Below are 13,518 nucleotides of genomic sequence, written 5' to 3'. Positions count from 1 at the left end.
GATCAGAGGTGGAAGTCCCACAGTCTGTTCTACTGAAGCTATTCTTTTCTGATTAAAACATGGAACTATTGATAGTCTCTGGGATTTCTGTGAGCCCAGCACTCTATTTCTTTGGTTTTTTTCTTAAGTGTTTTTTTATTTTACTAAAGAGGAATCTCTTTCTAATACAAAATCGTTTATCTTCCTTTCTTTCATTTCTGTGGAAAAGGTAGAGAGCTGTGATGCTCGAGATGATGTTGGTTTTGTCTCTGCTGGCCCGAGTGCCCCACGGTCCCACTAGATGGGGCTGCAGTCCCTGTGTCAGGAGCACCCTGACGACTCACAGCTGGCTGGTTTTCTTTCACCACAGATCACAACCGGATCCACGCCACGGACGTGCTGCACGCCGTCTGGTTCCTCACCACGCAGCCCATCCCGGGGCTGCCCACTGTCCTCAGTGAGCACGGCTCTGCCAGCGACTCAGGTACGGCAGCCTCTGTGCTGCAGCTCTCTCCTGAGTGTGAGAGAGGCAGAGCTGCGGGTGTGCGGAGCTTGTTGAGCCTGGGACAGGTGCAGCAGCTCAGGAGCACAGGGAATGTTGAACGTGTTCAGGTGTGTTTGTGTAACTTCGAAGGGAGTGGGATTGTTCCTCCAAAACCTAATACTTCAGCATTAAAGATGTGTGAATGCAAGCCTTTGTGGTCACCTTTAAGGACAGATCTTTGTTACTATTTGATTTTTGCAGAAGGTTTTTTTCTAGGAAAACCCCCTGTATTACTAGTGCTTTTCAGTGCTGTACCAGAGGCAGCATATACTTAAATCCTTAAATCCTTAAACCCTTTCTTGTTTTGCTATTTTACAGTTTCTGGGGAAGGCAGATAGTGCCATGCACTTGCCACTGCTTGGCTGGCAGGAAGTTTTCTTTGCTTTTCCTCACTATCTCCAAATAAAAATATTTGTTACCATATTGCTTTACAAGACCAGTCTTCTTCTGTTTAATGATTGCTCACTGCAGGAAGTTGTTCTTCTTGCATTTTTATATTAACTTCCCCATGTTCAGCTGTAGCAACTAGAGGAGCTGTCTGTGTTTTGTTAGGGTTCTCAGAGACTTGCTGGAAAAGCAGGAATTTGTGGGTTTGGGGATTTTTGTTTGTTTTGGTTTGGCTTGGTTTTTTTGTTTGGTGTATTGGGGTTTTTGTTTTGGTGGTGGTTTTTTGTGTGGTGTTTAATGGTTTTATTCCTGGAAAAAATTATTAGCAAGGGATTTCAGTGTCTTTGTAGGTGAGGTGGAATGAGAGGGGTTGAGTTCTGGGGCTTTTGGATGGTTTTTATTTGAAAGACATTATTTAGCTGCATGCAAGATCCATTCAAGGTTGTTCAGATTAAATAAGGGAAGCATCTCAGTATCTGTTTCTGACAGGTAAGCTCAAGATGCTTCAGAAAGAGGATGATAAGAGGATTATCAGCAAACATCCAAAGTCTAGACATTTGTACTGCAAAACACACACTGTAATTTAACTAATGAATTCTAGTCCATTGCTTTAAGGACTATCAATGTCTCGTGGACTTGTCTACATGATGAAAGAAATTGGAGGAAGGAGTGGGAAGATCAGGTTTCCCACAAAGCTCCGGCATGGCTGTGAATCCATGACTTACTGCTTGTAGCTTACATTGTTTGGGATTAGGTTTTGCTGGCTGGAAGATCCCCAGGTGGGATCAGAATTTGTTCCTTTCCATTTGTTTGCCTTATTGTACTGCATCATGGGCACAGAAAGCATTGAGGTCAGCTGTGTTTACTCTTACTGTAGATCTGCTCCTTCTCTCCCTGCTTTATTGCTTCTGTTACAGCAGGTCACTGAAGCAGTGGCTCTGGATTTTTTATTGTTTTCCTCTGTTTGTTTCTGCTCAGATTCTGACAGTGGCATCACTCACGGCCACATGGGCTATGTGTTCTCCAAGACATACACACCTACAGATGACAGCTATGGGTGCCTGGCTGGCAACATCCCTGCCCTGGAGCTGATGGCTCTTTATGTAGCTGCAGCCATGCATGACTATGATCACCCTGGCAGGACCAATGCCTTCCTGGTAGCAACCAGTGCTCCCCAGGTAAATGAACCTCAGGCAGTGTTGCTGTTCACTTTGGAAGGTGTTGATGACGGCTTCTCCTTGCTGGTAGTGCCTGTGGCTTCCATTAAGCACAAGTCTGCCAAGTACTTTGAAACAGCTTGTCAAAGTGACAGAAATAATCACTTCACTTGGGGATTGCTGGGAAGAGTCTTCTTACACACCCTCAGTTAGCAGAGCTCTTAGAAAGGTACTGATGAACTGTGTCAGTGAAGAAGGTGAAGCTCTGCTGACTAATAGAGAATCTGTAACTGTGGAAGAATTATTCCACCAAGTAATGCACAGAAAGATTAAAGAAAATAAAAAATCCCAGTTATGTAGTTGACTGTGCTTTGCAAGTTAATTGTGCATGACCATAACACACTTTTTGTTGTTTCTGTGGAATATGATCAGCTGCAGTCTTTTTATGAAATTATGTGGAGGCAGAAAGTGGAAAATAATCTCAGTGTTATAAATGTAGAACTGAGGCTTGCCTAAGGTTACACAGAAGTTGCTGCTAGTCCTGAGAGTTGAATTCAGCAATTCTGAGTCACACTTGATTGGCTTAATTATGACATCATCTTTCCTTACTTTATATGCCTGACCTGCCTGGCTTCAGCACACTATACTGAAAAATACTTCTATGGACAAGGAAATAAAAAAAATATATCTTAATGGTGGCAGGTCAAGTAGGGATACAGAAATTCTAGATTTACTCCCCAGCTTCCAACCAAGCTTCCTTCAAGTCACTGGTATCAGTTTGTGTCTATGAATTGATAGTAATGCTTCTCATCCTTGCAATGCATTTCTGTGATCAGGAGCTCTGATGCTCTGGCCAGGTGAATAGATTGGGACAATGTCCTATCTTTAAATCTAATTGTAAGAATCAAGTGCTATAGCTCTGTGTTTGTAAACATCAGAAAAGGAGGTTTACCTATTGACTCTAGTCTGAAAATAAATTAATAGGAAAAGATAATTTTCTTGTTATTTTATGACGGAATTGCCCTCTTATTTTGGTAAAGGTTGCAGCAATTTGGGGTTTTAGCAGTGAGGTGTCTGTCAGGCTGAGTGTGTGTTTTCAGGCTGCAGAGTGAATTTCCCTTGTTTCTGTGTTTGTGCATGGACCCAGCTGCACAGTGCACTTAGCCAGGACAGCAGTGCCTGGGGAGAGGCTAATCCTGAGCTGGGGCAGCACAGCCCTGTGCTCCCTGAGCCCTGGGTTGGGTTGGGTTAGGGTGGGTTAGGGTTGGGTTGGGTTAGGTTAGGGTTAGACTTAGGTTAGGTTAGGGTTAGAGTTACGTTAGGGTTAGGTTGGGTTAGGTTAGGGATTGGGTTAGGTTGGGTTAGGTTATGGTTAGGTTAGTTTAGGTTAGATTGGTTTAGGGATAGGGTTAGATAGGGGTTGGGTTAGGTTAGTTTAGGTTAGGTTGGGTTAGGGTTAGTGCTAGGTTAGGGCTAGGTTGGGTTGGGTTAGGTTAGGGTTGGGTTAGGGTAGTTTAGGTTAGTTCAGGTTAGGTTAGGGTTGGGTTAGGTTGGGTTAGTTTAGGTTAGTTTAGCTTAGTTCAGGTTAGGTTGGGTTAGGGATAGGGTTAGGTTGGGTTAGTTTAGGTTAGGTTAGGGTTAGGTTAGGTTGGGTTAGATTAGGGTTAGGTTGGGTTAGATTAGGGTTAGGTTAGGGTTGGGTTAGGTTAGGTTAGTTTAGGTTAGGTTGGGTTAGGTTAGGGATAGGGTTAGTTTAGGTTAGTTCAGGTTAGGTTGGGTTAGGGTTAGTTTAGGTTAGTTCAGGTTAGTTTAGGTTGGGTTGGGTTAGTTTAGGTTAGTTCAGGTTAGCTCAGGTTAGGTTGGGTTGGGTTAGTTTAGGTTAGTTTAGGTTAGTTTAGGTTAGTTCAGGTTAGTTCAGGTTAGCTCAGGTTAGGTTGGGTTAGTTTAGGTTAGCTCAGGTTAGCTCAGGTTAGGTTGGGCTGGGTTAGTTTAGGTTAGGTTAGCTCAGGTTAGGTTGGGCTGGGTTAGTTTAGGTTAGTTCAGGTTAGTTCAGGTTAGGTTGGGCTGGGTTAGTTCAGGTTAGTTCAGGTTAGCTCAGGTTAGTTCAGGTTAGGTTGGGCTGGGGGCTGAGCCCAGCTGCTGCTCAGTCCCTCCTTGCCCGCAGGCCGTGCTGTACAACGACCGCTCCGTGCTGGAGAACCACCACGCTGCTGCTGCCTGGAACCTCTTCATGTCCAGGCCAGAGTACAACTTCCTGGCCAACCTGGACCACGTGGAGTTCAAGCATTTCCGCTTCCTCGTCATCGAGGCCATTCTGGCTACTGACCTGAAGAAACACTTCGATTTCGTGGCCAAATTCAACGCCAAGGTGAGATCAGTCTGGGATCCTGGGGCTGGTCAGAAATGATTGTGGGCCTTGGTGGCACCCAGCAAAAAGGGTTTCTGTTTCCTCTGAATGCTCTTTTGGCTGCTGTGAAATATGGAATGTTAATCTGGCCTTTCTGTTCGGTTTTAATGATTTTTAAGTCAGTGACACAGTTTTTCTCCTTATACATATTTACTTCTTTTCAGAAAGTGCTTTAAGGCTAAAAATACTATTTTTTACATTCTACTTTTCAACATTGCTTCCTTGTTCACTGGCACTTTAGACCTTTTAGCAAAGCACTTGGGTTAAAAAATCAAAGCTGTTATTACCAAGTTTCCATACTGGCTACTTTAAGTGAATTTTTACTGATTTAGTCATACTCTTGTATTATCAGAACACAGAAATCAGAACAGTTTTGGCATTCTAATTTCAAATGCAGTGAAAGCATGGTCTTTCTCTTTCCAGGGGAAGGTCACTAAAGATCTTTCCTGCCTGCTCCATGTGAGCTGTAAGATCACAACCCTGAGAAACCATTCTTAAAAACTGTTTACAGTTTCAACCTAACTTACTGAAAATCACCTCCTATTAAGATATTTTAATAGACCCCATCACACATCAGAGCTGTTGGCATGCTAACTAGATACCTGCCTTTGGAGCTGCTACTGCCTTCTTGTTCCTTGTGAGGAACCCCCAAGAGCAGTGTGTTTTGTACCCAGCACTGCCCAGGTGTTTTGGTGGCATGGATAAAATGTTTTCCTGTGGCATCACTTAGGCTGGATCCGTGTGCTGACACTTTGAAGCCTCCACGTGTCCACCTGGTTTTGTTTTCCATTTCCCTGTAACATCTCTCACTTTGTCAGGCTTTAAGAAGCTGTAGAGAGAGGCCCTAGATGTGGTCCAGGGTAGGCAGAGAACTGGTCTGTGGGTCCAAAAAAGTCTGAGCTCCTTTTGCACTGCTGCATCTCATGTCCCTTCCAACCTTTCTGCTTTTATTTTAGAGTAGCTGATAAGATGGACCACTTTTTCTTGTGAGACATGGGGGAAATAGAGAAAAGGAAAAAGGGAATACATAGTTTCAGCCACACTTAGATCAAGCAGGGAAATAAGCTCATTACACACATATTCACGCTGCAATGAAGCCATCATGGTATTTTATAGTCATTTATATTTATACACCAATAGGTATCAACTTCTTGAAAAATGTTATGGAAAGATTTTATTCGTGTGCTTTCCTAGTAAATGCTGCCAAACAGGTGCATCATGTGCACATTTTTCATCTCAATGTTCCTTGGTTTTTACTTATTTTTCCTTTTCCATATTGTTAATTCCAGCCTGGGGTTAGCTCACCTGCTTTTGCCAGTGATTTTGTTAGATAGCTAAATATATTGCACAGTATCCCGGGTCAGCTCTTCCTCTGTGGCTGCCTCCTTCTGCCCAGGGTTGCCATCATGGTTTCTTGCTCCTGCCTGCTAGGTGAACGACGACGTTGGCATTGACTGGAGCAACGAGAACGACCGCCTGCTGGTGTGCCAGATGTGCATCAAGCTGGCCGACATCAACGGGCCTGCCAAGAGCAGGGAGCTGCACCTGCAGTGGACAGAGGGCATTGTCAATGAGTTCTACGAGCAGGTAAAGGCGCTGCAGGGCTTGGCTGCTGCTCTGGACACGCAGTGCTGCTGGCGAGGCAAAGCCGCAGAGATGGGGTGAGAGGGTGGCCGGGGCTGCATTAATCCACGGCTTTGCTGGAGCAGTCCAAGTCCATTGGTCTCTGAAGTTTCTGGTGTGTCCTCAGAGAGCTCTGATGGTGTTTCTGCAGGCTGAACTGTTCAAGTCTGGCACTGTGGACAAACATTGGCATGGTGAACAAGCGTTTCTTTCCTCTTTTTTTCTTCTTTTCCTGTTGTCAGTCATTGTGGCTGTCACCTCCCTCTTCTTTAGTGCAAACCCTGTTTTCATCCTTCCTTCTGTGTTCTTCCAAGACATCTGCTGGTTCTCATGCTCTCTGCAGTCTCACACTTTGATTGACATGCAGTCTCCAAAAGTGGGCACGACACCCTTGTTCAGGTGTGCAAACAGAGCAGTGGGGTTGTTTCAGCTTCTCTGCAGCCACGTGTCTGTTCACACAAGCAGGACCTTTACTGCTGGGCAGCACTACAGCCTGCCACATCTGCTCCCTGCACACTGATCCTGACCCACACCTCGTTCTAAGGCAGCAGTGCCAGCTCTGAGTTCATCAGTGCAAGTGCAGTGAGGATGCAGGGCCATGCTGGTGGCACAGGGAGGGAGGACAGCACACACTGATTCACAGAGCTGGCAATACAGCCAGGCACTGCCCCCCTCTTTCTAGGTGTAAGGGAGCCCTGAAGTGAACCTTTTCTCATTACAACCTCTTTAGCCCTGCTGAGTGCAAGGTCAGGGCTGTTCCCACACTATTCCTCTGTTTCCTGAGTGGGAACATTTGGAATGTTCTGGTCAGATTAAACCCCACATCCTGTCTTTTCCAGATGGAGCAAACAGGCTAAATCACTGAACCAGACAACTCACAGACTTCTCAAGGAGGCTGTGCACTGACTTGGAGTCACAGACTAATCCCCTTTAAAGCTTTTTCCACTTCCCTTAAATTTATTGCACTTACAGTTTGGGAAAAAAAAATCCAACAGGATTTGCTGCTGCCTTCTGGAGTGTGTGAAGAGACAGGGAAAGGGACATAATTCAGACATTGACCTGAAGCTTCTTCATTTCTTTCAAATTTCCTAAGAAAAAGAAAATACAGTAAACCTTACATATACCATGAATATAGCTGCTTCTATTTTTGTTTTCGTTTTTTTCTTAAACAAAGAGAGTGTGTCCCAAAACAACATTCATGTCCCAAATCTTCTTTCAGGAAATGCTTTTCTTCTTCATTACAACTGTCCCAACAAACTGTACTTGGCAGTTCTGGTGATGATCATGTGTGTCTGACTAGTGCATGCAGACAGAAGCAGTTAATCAGATGGAGAATGTGACTTTGCTTTTTTCCAATAAAAGTTAGATCAGAAGGAAGTGCCCCAATGTGTTAATACCATCAAAGCCTTGGACAGTGAATCAAGCTTGTGAGGCTGCAGATGTGGGAAGATATTGTCTTATCTGTTCCACAGTATGAGCCTGTGTTATTTTCCATCATTCAGAAATGAGGTTCAAAACAGAACATTTTCTTGGTTTTGGCACATTGGACTTGGTTTTGGCACATTAAGAAGGATAAGATATATTCCCAGTTTCTTTTATCTCTTATAACATCTGTTTTTCTTTAATGTATAATGCTACAAGAGGTGTATCTAACCATGTTCACCATGCCTTTGAGCATTACATTTTTTCCTGCAACTGGAAAAGACCTCTTACTCTCATTTCTAAAAAGGGGAATTTTATGGGAAGTTTGAATTTCCCTGGAAGTATTATCAAAAAGCACACATCTGTGCTGTGAAAATCATGAAGTATCTTTGTTACCAATTCCTTTGAAGAATTTCACTCCCATATAAATAAGAACTGCTTATTAAAAATGCGTTGTTTAAAATATTCAACATCTTGTTTCATATTGTTGCAGGATGTTTCCTTCTCTCACGTCCAGCATAATTATTTGAAGATAGGATAGACATATTAGAATTAAAAAAACAAATTGCAAGATGTTTCACATAATAAATCATATTTTAACAGAGAAATATAAAAAGAATTTGTAAACATTTCAATAGTCAGCATTTTTCCCAGTTCACAACTAGGAAATCTCAGATATGTTTCTGCAAAGAAGAGCAAGCTGTCACCTCTTCTTAATTTGCTTGCTATTTCAAGAATGGATGGCATGTTTCAGTGTTTTGTCAGCACAAATATTTTGTTTTTAGTGATTGAACGTAACATTTCAGGGTTGGTTTATTATAAAATTAACAAACAAAACGCAAGGAAATGAGATATTTGCTGTACATACTCCAAAATTTAGCTCTCATTTTTTGGCCTTCACCAAATACAGATGCAGATGGAGTGTTGGTCAGCTAGGAAGACCATTACTTCTGAAAAATTTAAGAGATAAATATAAGCAAAGTATAATGTAGTGGAAACTGAACATTCCTCTCCAAATTCTAATCTATATCCTTAGATACAGAACTGTGTTCTGCATTACAGCACCAAGTCACATATCAGGCTTGGTGATGGAGGTTAGATGTTTTTTGGGGCAAAGGTGGCATCTGGTCTTGTGATGTCTGCTCAGCTGAAAGCACACTGGTATCACCAGAAGCTTTGCTGTGATGGGGAATTGAGTATATCAGATTTGGTTCTGCAATGAAGTTTTACTTCATGAGAAGGAAGAGAAAAAACTCGTCTTATGCCTCCCTCTCTCCCCCAGAAAAGCTAACAAAAAGCTTCATGGGAAAGATTTACTGGTTTTGAACTAACAAATGTCATGCATTGCTTTCATAGGGATCGTGCTGATAGTCTCAGGAAACAAATATTTGTGACCCAAAGCCAAGAGGACATCTCCAGGTCACTTTTAATAAGGATGAATTAATAAGAAAATTAGTCTGGTGAGATAGCCCTGTCGTGTAGAGGTTGTTTTATTCCCTGTAAACAAGGTTGTTGTGAACTTAACAGTCACACAATCAGAAAGGATTTTTCTGAAGTGATGTGAAGAAAGGAAAGAAACAACAATTTCAGGTTTTCACGCAGTGTAAAGTTCAGGGCTAGGGGCATCCTTCTGCAGAGTCATTGGCATCCTAGTTAAATTCATATTATTGGTATCAGTAACACGGTTGGTGTCAGCTCCTGCTGGAGGAGAGCTGTGACATTTGACACGGTGGGAGGCAGGGTGGCACTGAGATGCTGTCCTTGCAGCATTTTTAATTGGCTGGATATGCTTTGCTCCTTTTGTGGCCCGGTTTTGTTTGGTTTGGCTGGAGGAATGACAGCTGTTTCATCTGCCCAGGGTGATGAGGAGGCCAGCCTGGGGCTGCCCATCAGCCCCTTCATGGACCGCTCTGCTCCTCAGCTGGCGCACCTGCAGGAGTCCTTCATCACCCACATCGTGGGGCCGCTCTGCAACTCCTACGACTCGGCTGGGCTGATGCCAGGGAGATGGATAGAAGACAGTGATGAATCAGGAGACACTGATGAGCAGGAAGAGGAGGAAACAGCAGAAATGGAAACCTGCGAGAACGCCGGGTCCAGTAAGTTGCTGGCACTTCCATTTTCCAACGAAACAAGTTCCATGTTGAGAGCAGAACACTCAGCAGAGGCTGCGAGCTGGCCAGGTTCAGCAGGGCTCCTCCAGAGTGGCAGTGAGTCAGTGCTGTCCTTGGTGAAGCTGCAGCACTTACACTAGCACTTGCATTAGTAATTACAAGAATAATCACACTTGTTAATGGGGATGCTCCACGGTTTCAGGACCAATGGGGTTCATATCCACCACTTACTTCTACCTTAGCTGGGGTTTCTGGTGGTGGATCCTCTGTCTGTGCATGAGGGCTTTCTAGACTCTTTCAGCACTGGTTAACAGACTGCAATAATATCCTGAAAAAAAGATATCCAGGAGAAGATTTTTCAAGGAAGACACTCATCATTTCCATGAGCTAACATGACATACAGGAATAATAGAATGGGGGTCTGAAATGCTGATGCAGTAAAAGAGTTTTTAACAATGGAATCATTTTAATGCAAATCTATTCAAGGTAAATGAAGAAAGGGAGGAGAATTGGCACTGAGCATTGCTGTGTTGTGTGCTGGGAGCTGCATCACTTGGCTAATCAGTAACTAAAGCTCATTCTCCTGCCTCTCCTCTAGAAAGGCAACATTGACAATATTTGCTGTACTGAGATGAAAGGTTTTTTACCTTTAAAGGAGGAATCACTTGTGGGAAGTGATTTTTAAGAGAAAATAATGCAGCTAGAGACCTCTTCCTTTCATCAGTTGAATCCTGCATTACCTTTTTCTTTCTTTCTTTCATATTCTTTCTCCCTCGGAATTTTCTACTACTGTTCCTTTGTTTCCCTCCCCTGAGTTATCTTTCCCTCTCTCCCCTGTACCCAGAGGTTTTAGGAAACAGCAGTCTTAGCTGCACTCATGAAATACCAATACATAGCTTTTTCCCTCAACAGCCTCACTTTTTTTGTTCTTTCCCACACACGTTCATGCCCTGCCTGGGTATCATCCCTGTTTTCTCTTGGGAAACCTGAGAAAGATTTGATGAGTGCAGTAAGTCACATATGGATGTGGAACTTAAAATCTACATCTCCTGATGTGCAGAATTAACCATTAATGTCACATGCTGTTTTGCAGGAAAGAAGAAGTTCAAGAGGAGGAAAATCTATTGTCAGATCACTCAGCACCTGCTTCAGAATCATAAGATGTGGCAGAAAGTGATAGAGGATGAGGAGAGGTTAGCTGGGTCAGGGCAGCAAGGCACGGAGCCATCCCCACTGCACCAGTCTTCAGAACAAATCCAGGCCATCAGGGAGGAGGAGGAGGAGAAAGGCAAGGCCAAGAAGGACGAAGAGGAGAACACAACTGTAGAACCAAACCAATGACGATATTTACAGCAGTATTTTCAGACAGATTGACTCGTGCACAGACTCTTTCTCAAGCCAGCACAGCATTTAGACACAACACTGTAGAAGTATGGGATGATGCGCCTACAGCTGTTCAATTTGTTTCTCTTTCCTTTGTATGGTGAGGTACATTGTGTCAACTCCTATGCTCAAGGAAGCTTTCACACTGCAACACCGGCTTTACAGACTTGCTTGGAAGAGATTTGGGGTGGGTGGAATTCTATAAATATATATATATATAGCCAGGGTTATTGGCTGCACACTTCAGCAAAATACATTTATTGATATATTATGGTCACTGTGATATTTACAGGAGAAATTATCTAAGGAAATGCTGCTTCTGAAGCACATTTGCAGTGAACAGTAAGGTACCAGTTAAGTAGCTTTTGCTCTTAATGCTGAGGGATAAAACTTCCAAAGCTTTATACGAATGCTGATATATCCTGCCAACACTTAAGTGTGAGTGAGGGGGTGTTTGCACGTGTGAGTGGATGTGAGGAGGTAGAGCACAGGCTGAGTTATCACCACACCAGCTGCAGCACATATCCCAGCTTACCACAAGAGACAGAAGGCCAGAACTGCAGGGAATTGGTGCCTGCAAGGGAACAATCCCGAGGAGATTTGCTTTCCCCTGGCCCTGCACTCCAGCTGTGGGCAGCAGCCATCCAGCTGTGGCCCAGGCTGCTGCTCTGGCCCTGCCCAGCTGTGCCTCCTCCTCCTCCTCCTCCTGGGCTGCTGCCCTGGGGGCAGTGCCAGGATGGATGTTTCCAAGGGATCTGCTGCCCACAGGGCAGTGCCAGCAGGGATGTTTCCAGGGAATGCTGCCCTGGGGCAGTGCCAGCAGGGATGTTTCCAGGGAATGCTGCCCTGGGGCAGTGCCAGCAGGGATGTTTCCAGGGCAGTGCCAGCAGGGATGTTTCCAGGGAATGCTGCCCACAGGGCAGTGCCAGGATGGATGTTTCCAGGGAATGCTGCCCTGGGGCAGTGCCAGGATGGATGTTTCCAGGGAATGCTGCCCTGGGGCAGTGCCAGCAGGGATGTTTCCAGGGAATGCTGCCCTGGGTGGCTGCTCTGTCCCCTCAGGGGTGCATTGCCCTGGCTCAGCCTGCTGCAGCTGCAGCTCCAAATGTCTCCTGTGAGAGCACAGCTCAGCTCCTGGGGGCAGGGGCCTTGCCCAGGACAGCCCAGGGGCAGGAGGAGCTGCAGGGGACAGTGCCAGGGCTGGCACTCGGCTGTGCCACAGCGTCAGCTCCAGGCAGCTCGGGGTTCCGTGGGAGCAGCTGCTGGGAGCACTTGGTGCTGCCATTCTGCTGAGAAGCAGCATGTTTGATCCCACCAATAGAATTTTTTTCTCCTTCTTTCTTCTTTTTATTTTTTTTTTTAAGAGAAAGAAAATATCAGGCTTGTAAGAACAGCAGATCTTTTGTTGTTGTTGTTGTTCATTTGTTTTCTTTGTTGTTTATGCTGTGAGCCAAATGTCTATTTAAAAGGTTGGATATTCACTTTCAATATTTTATTTCACAATATATTTGTCAATGATTAGCTATCTAGATGTAAATATGGAAAAATTTTTATGGGTTCCTGTAGATAGTGATATCTTTAAAAGAAAAAGAAAAAAAGGGAAAGGTTGTTTTGTAAAGATAATTTTTTTAAAAAATAAATACAAAAACATTTTTATACAGTGTAGCCATTTCCAAACCCCAGGAATAAAGTCTTGAGTAATTTGTACAGACCCTTCTGGGAAACCAGTGGTCTAGAGGATCAAGGCTTTAAAATACAAATGCTCTTGGGGACTGGCAGCACCAACCAGTACCCCACAATTCAGAGATTTGTTCCCACAGAGAGAGTTATATGTATAAACTTCAGTATCTCTGAAAAATCCTTGGACTTATGTATGCTTTTTCTACTTTGATTCTGCAGCCCAATACCAAGAGGGCTGCTTGTGAGAGTAAGATTCCTTGTGAAAGGCAGAGTTTGTAGAAGTCCTTTCTGTATTAAATTACTGACATTACACCCATCACTTTTTGCTATTGTCACACATTCACCAAATTTCATGATGCTGTTGACACCTCCCAAAATGTTGGAAAACATTCTCTATCAGAGCCAGTCACGTGTGTTACCACTTCAGAGTTCCTGCTTGCTCTGTGTTTCTCTCAGAGCGAGGTTTTGCTCAAAAGAGGGTTTGGGGTTTTTACTGGTTGCATTTGCCTGATTCTGTTCTGAATGATCTTATCAGCAGGAATGTTTAGGAAGTGTTTTCCAATGAGGTCAGGAAAGCTAAGATCCAAATTGCACTGCTATTTTAAAGGGAAGGGACATAGCAGAATTCATTCCAAAGAAAAAAGCTGTCTCCAAGATCTCAGCAAGTCTCGACCAATTCCAGCTTGCATTGTTTTCATCTCTCTTCACTTTAACCGTTTTATTTGGGCTTTTCTTCTACAGGTGATATGCATAGCTTATAGTATGAGAAGGATTTATTATTTCTCATTCAGTCCTTTAAAAATTAAACTTACAGAGATGCTT

General features: G+C 43.9%; 1 protein-coding gene across 2 annotated transcripts in view; it reads left to right on the top strand.

Moving 5' to 3' along the window:
* PDE3A (phosphodiesterase 3A) overlaps positions 1 to 11,006 on the top strand; it is a 190,845-nt gene extending 179,839 nt beyond the window's left edge. For both annotated transcript variants that reach the window (XM_056515200.1, XM_056515195.1), the window contains exons 11-16: positions 350 to 463; positions 1,889 to 2,088; positions 4,232 to 4,435; positions 5,906 to 6,061; positions 9,378 to 9,618; positions 10,727 to 11,006. In XM_056515200.1, the coding sequence (XP_056371175.1) occupies positions 350 to 463; positions 1,889 to 2,088; positions 4,232 to 4,435; positions 5,906 to 6,061; positions 9,378 to 9,618; positions 10,727 to 10,974 (1,163 nt within the window). In that variant the 3' untranslated portion in view covers positions 10,975 to 11,006. The remainder of the gene's footprint in view (positions 1 to 349; positions 464 to 1,888; positions 2,089 to 4,231; positions 4,436 to 5,905; positions 6,062 to 9,377; positions 9,619 to 10,726) is intronic.
* Positions 11,007 to 13,518: the final 2,512 nt, after the last annotated feature.

Source organism: Oenanthe melanoleuca, chromosome 1A (assembly GCF_029582105.1).
Source record: "Oenanthe melanoleuca isolate GR-GAL-2019-014 chromosome 1A, OMel1.0, whole genome shotgun sequence".
Classification (NCBI taxonomy): Eukaryota; Metazoa; Chordata; class Aves; order Passeriformes; family Muscicapidae; genus Oenanthe; species Oenanthe melanoleuca.
Note: the sequence above shows the minus strand (reverse complement) of the source record. Positions and strands in the feature narration are given on the sequence as shown.